This window comes from Alligator sinensis, unplaced genomic scaffold (genome assembly GCF_000455745.1).
Source record: "Alligator sinensis unplaced genomic scaffold, ASM45574v1 scaffold520_1, whole genome shotgun sequence".
NCBI lineage: Eukaryota > Metazoa > Chordata > Crocodylia > Alligatoridae > Alligator > Alligator sinensis.
Window position 1 is genome coordinate 412,437 of NW_005842064.1, and position 5,466 is coordinate 417,902.

The 5,466-nt window shown below is 51.3% G+C and overlaps 1 protein-coding gene across 10 annotated transcripts in view; it reads left to right on the forward strand.

Moving 5' to 3' along the window:
* Positions 1-5,466, forward strand: part of SNX11 (sorting nexin 11) — a 28,536-nt gene that overhangs the window by 9,186 nt on the left and 13,884 nt on the right. For 7 of the 10 annotated variants that reach the window (XM_025203753.1, XM_025203760.1, XM_025203754.1 and 4 more), the window contains 4 exons: positions 1,148-1,248; positions 2,197-2,295; positions 2,667-2,879; positions 5,149-5,286. In XM_025203753.1, coding sequence (XP_025059538.1) covers positions 1,148-1,248; positions 2,197-2,295; positions 2,667-2,879; positions 5,149-5,286 — 551 coding nt within the window. Of the gene's footprint in view, positions 1-1,147; positions 1,249-2,196; positions 2,296-2,666; positions 2,880-5,148; positions 5,461-5,466 lie in introns of those variants that run through there. The other 3 variants (XR_003093978.1, XR_001358009.2, XM_025203761.1) reach the window with 2 other exon arrangements.

Here is a 5,466-nt window from a genome sequence, read left to right on the forward strand (position 1 = left end):
AGGGGGTCAGGCTAGATGATCTGTTCAGGTCCCTCCTGACCCTAGCTACTATGAAACTCTGACCTGTTGTGGGCTTTTTGAGCTGCTTGCAACAGAAGAATTGCTCTTTTTGTAGATAAACCCCCCCAAAAAAACTAGTGGAAAGCTAAGAACTGGCATTTTCCGAGGGTTCCTTGTGTCTAAGGAGTTCCTTGAATCTAAAAAGCTTGAGAGCCACTGGTGCAGGGCTTTATTATCTCACCCCACCAATGGGTTGTTTTTCTAGGCACTTAAAATTGTAGAGTAGTAGGGCTGAAGAGACCTCCATAGGTCAACAAGTTCAATCCCCTACCCAAGGCAGGATCATCCCTATCCAACCATCTTATACAAATCTACTTTCTAACATCATAGCAAAACTACAGTCAACCCTGGCACAACACCAGACTTTACACCCTAGCCTGCCACTGGTACAGCAGAGGGATCACAGTGGTTATAAATATGCTCAAGAGATCCCAGGAAGAGGGCTACACCCCTGCTACAGAGGAAGGCAAATACCTCCACTGCCAATACCAATCTGACTATGGCATAAAACTCCTTCCTGACTCCAAACATGGTGATCAGTCTGACCCTGAACAGTGGGATAAGACCATCTAGCCAGAAAACTCTGAGTTTGTATTGGCACACCCCAGTCAAAACCCCCAGGCTTGGCTGTAGCCAACACGCAGTGCTTCTGAGGAAGGCTTAAAAAAACCCTTTGACCTGTGTAGTGGGGCAGGAGGGTGGGGGGAGGGAATTCTCTCCCAGCCCTATGCAACCAACAAAGCCCAGAAGCCTGGGAAATATCCATAGGCATAGCTATGCCTAGATCATCCCCATTTTGTGATTATATCAGTTGTCTTAAATTCTTGGTGCTGTGAGTCGATCATGGTGTCTAGCCTCTTGCTCTAGGCTCAGCCCATTTTACTGTTGAGAGCAGCACAGTTCACAGTGGAAGGCAAGAGACTGGAACCTCTGTTTACAGCTTACCGTTTCAGTCTAGTTTAGATCAGAACCTGGATCTGAATACCTTTGAAGTGGCCTAGAGAACAGCAGGACCATCCTGGATGAACATGTTGTCCCCCAGTGTTAGACTGAGCCATCCCTCACTCCTGTGTGTTATGTTTCACAGACCAACAGCAAAGCTTTCACTGCCAAGACATCTTGTGTGCGCAGACGCTACCGGGAGTTCGTGTGGCTGAGGAAGCAGCTTCAGAAAAATGCTGGCTTAGTGTAAGTGTATGGCAGTCCTTCCCTCCTACCCATTAATATTGAAGGATTTGGGATCCTGGGTTCATAGAACAAGGCACTGGTGAGAGCAGGGGCAATAGAAATGTAGTAGTTCCACCCACAGGTTCCAAGCCTATTGCCACATGGAGGAGGATGTGAAGCTGGGTGATGTGGGTTGTAATAACTGGTCATTGTGGGCCTTGATAGATCAGGTGTTGAGCATCCACCTACAGCAGTGCTCACCAACCAGTGGATCTCGATCCACTGGTAGATCTCGGAGCCTCTTGGAGTCGATGCGAGGCTGGGGTGGGGGGGCTGAGTGCCCGCTTGCATGCACATGTGCACCCCAGCCCAGCAGGTCAGTCTGTGGGGGAGGGAAGGGGCGGGGGCTAGATCAAGGCCCCTGTGGTATGGGGCAGTGCTGCAGAGGTAGGAGCAGGGGTAAGTTGGGTAGGACTTACCTGCTGGGGAGGCGTGGCCCCAAATAATTTTTTCTCCCTCCAGCTGAATCTGCTGGCTCCCCTACCCCCCGCCAGACTTACCTGTTGGGTGGGGAGGGAGCCGGGTGGTGGTACACAGGTAGATCTTGGGTTGCTCTTAAATGCCAGAGGTGATCTACTTAAAGGTTGGAGACCATTGACGTAGAGGTACTGACAAAGCCAGGCTTCTTTGAGCTGGGCTTTCAAGATGCACACCTCCTAGAAAAAATGGTTGCTTGTCAGGGGGGAGGGGGGGTGTCTCTTTTTTATTGTGCAAGGGACAGATGAGTGCCTTGGATATCTCCATGCTCAAGATGCTGTCTGTCCTATGACTGGGTGCAGGAACTTTAGGATCTCTGCTGGCCAGTGGTGTCTCCTGCTGTTGGTCTAAAGCAGGTAGTTTCCACCATGCAGCTAGCCTTGTTCTGCTCCTTGGATTCTGTGAATGCTAAGCCACTTCCTGTTCCTGTAGGCCTGTCCCAGAGCTGCCTGGAAAATCCACATTCTTCGTGGGCAGCGCTGATGAGTTCATTGAGAAGCGGAGACGAGGGCTCCAGCAGTTCCTAGAGAAGTGAGTGGAAGTGCTCAAACTCACTTTAATTTAGGGTCCATTTCACACTGAATTTGAGATAGCCTGGGGAGATGAGAGGGAACTTTTTAACTCTAATGCCTTGCTTCACAGCCTGTTTGCATTCCTCCCAGGCTGGAGGGGGTGGCTGTCTGGGCTCAGGGAAAAGCATTCCAGATAAAGCCAAGGGTGGGGAGGGAAATGCTGGCTGAGTGACAGCATAGAAATGCACTGGACCCCACACTGGACAGCCCTACTGAAGAGGACTGATCTATGTCCCTGCCATCTACCAGCCCCCACCTGGGCCTAGGACCTGGTCAAACAGTTAAGTACTGTTGTGTCCTGTGCCTTCATTTGCTTGGTCTCTTTTCCAGAGTTGTACAAAATGTGGTCCTCCTGTCGGACAGCCAGCTGCACCTCTTCCTGCAGAGTCAGCTGTCTGTGCCTGAGATTGAAGCATGCATGCGGGGCCAGAGTCCTCTGACAGTTACCGAGGCCATACTCCACTATGCTTTGTCCAACTGTGGTTGGGTGCAGGAAGAAGATGGCTGCTCTGCTGTCCTGACTAGGGGAAACCTCCACGGCAGGTAAGCAAGTGACCAGAGAGGCCTGTTACTTATAGGGTGGTTCAGTGAGACCAGTACCAGAGGAGAGGAGAAAACTCAAGTTGTCTTCTTGCTTGGAGCAGATTCCCATTAGTAAAACCTGAGCTTGATGGCTCTAGACTGCAAATGGATGCAGTCTAGGTAGAGCAGAGGCAGTGCTAACCAGGCAACAACTAAGCTATAGATGACCCCAGATGTAGCCAAGGGCTTTGCACCATGTAGCTACTTCACAGGAACTCTGCAGTTCCTCTACTGACATTTTGCATCCTGGATGTGCTGTACTCTGAAATCTGCCCCCTCTTCCGTGTCTCTCCGCTGGTTGTCACAGTGAGGGACAGTGCCCTGGAATAGGCAGGATTGTATTTTTTGGTCTCTTGCCTGCTGGGCAGCAGCCTAGCTTAGGAAGGTGCTAAACTGGGATGTGTTCTCAGATGCTATCTGAGAACACATCCTAATGTTGCCTGGCCAGGCCTTGGGGATATGTCACTCTAGTGCAAAACCCTTTTCTGGCTGGGGAAACCAGGTTTCTCTGAGAAGGGAAAGGGACCATATCTGGTCTTAGCCTTGTCCAGAGGAACATCAGTGGAGGTAATAACAGCAAAACCTTTTAGTGGGAAGGTCTTGTACCAGTTTCCAGACTTCAGGCCTCTAGCCTATCAGCTTCTCTATTCCAGAACATGTGTGAGGTGGGAAGAGCCAAACACCCCTATTCTAGGCAGTTCCCATAGCACTAGCCTTGCTTCTGTCATCTTGTGGGTGCCTGGGAAGTGAACCTCACTCCAGGGAAAGGTCTTGTGGAGAAGTGCTGTATCCGAGATAGGCAAGGTCCTTCCTGGTGCTAGTCTCCTTGGCATCTCGATATCGAGAATATTTTGCCTCTCTGTGCCAGTGTTATCTCTCTGACTTCAAGCACTTAATGAACATGAATGAACCAAAATCATCAGCTATATCCCCACACAAGTCATGGGACAACAATTGGGGGTTAGCAGCTAGTGCTTTGCACAGCTGCCTGAAGGGCAGGAAAGGCTCTTTCAGTGGGGCATGAGGGGTGAGCAACTAAATGCAGTCACGATACTGCTATTGTGCCAAGGCTCCTATACTATCTGTGCTTGGCCAGAGGGCTGGCTGCCAAACATCGCTGTTTTGTTTAGACCCCTTAGTAACTAAACTTTAACTCGGGGGTTGTCAACCAGGGGTACTTGAGAAGGCCCTAGCGGGGACATGCAGGTGGGCAGGGATGGAGCCTCTGGGGTACACTGATCCAAAAAGGTTGAAAACTCCTGCTCTAACTAGTGCTGGGTCTCTGAGCCAGCAGGCTGGGCATAGCAGGACCTGACTGTGGGTGGTTAGCCCAGGCTAGCAGACTATCTGTGCCTCATGCTTCTTTGGGCTTCTGTAGGCATAAGTCTATTTCTGATCCTTAGTGCTGCATGTTGCCACAGTGTCTCTTCCTCTTGATTTTAAACCACAGGAAAAAAGCTGCACCTGGCCTCCGACAAGAGACCTGCTATTAATTGCAACCCTTTTGGTTTAAGTAGGGTTTTGAATGAGTGCAGCAGCCTAGGTTAATGGGTATGTATCCACCCATCTTGGTGTTCCAGCTGCATTGCCAGTGTCATATGCCCCTCCTTGGTGACACTTCTCCCAATGCTACCCCTGGTAACTGAGACCTCCAGTTCCTCTCCCCAACTCTTGGCAGCAGGCTTGGTGCTGCTTTTGGTAGATGGGGTGTCTGGAAGCACAAGAGTGTTGTAGAGGAAAGGGAGGGAGACCTCCTCTGCCTGCACAGCTCCTGTAGCAAAGAGCACCATGGGCTCTTGGTGAGAAGGCTGCAGTGGGGAGGACAGCAGGGCAGGGGGCTGCAAAAAAGTTGACTGCTGTGCTCCTTTTTCCCTGGAGGCACTCCCATAGGGCATGCATGCAGTATGGGTCTGGAGCAGACCTGCTTGCTGATCCAGGGATCAGCTGGACCATGGGCTAGTGGGCAGGGCATTCTAGGGAGCATTCCAGCTCCTGGTGCTCAGCTATGCAGAGCCTGTGACTGCTAAAGCAGCTTGGCAGCATCAGGGGCAAGACAAGGAGGTGGGTTGTGCATGTGAATGCTTGCAGTCCATTGCTGATCCAAGCTGTTTGTGACAGGGCAGAATGTGTATGTGGGTGGCATCCTGCCCTGCAATGGAAAGCTGGGGCTGTGCACCCTACTCAGAGCTCCTTTTCCATCCTCACTCACATATTCTTTCTCCCTTTCTAGCTGCTCTGGGTTGGAAAGTCTCTGTGGTCGGGGCTGCCTCGTGTCCTTCCCACAGTGGTGTGACTTTGGCATGGAAGACAAGAATGTGGAGAGTCTGGATGCTCCTGCCAAGTCACTGCCTGAGCTGCTGGAGACAGAGTGAGCAGCGTGAATGACCATGGATGCTCTGGCAGAGGGGGGCAGGGGGGCAGCAGTAAGTCTTCTGGTGAAGAAGAGGATGGTGACTGAGTGGCTTCCAGCTGTCTTGGTGAGGTAGGACTGGAGTTCACGTGGTTCTAGTTCTGCAGCCTGCTGTACTCCCAGCAGTGAGTGACCTGC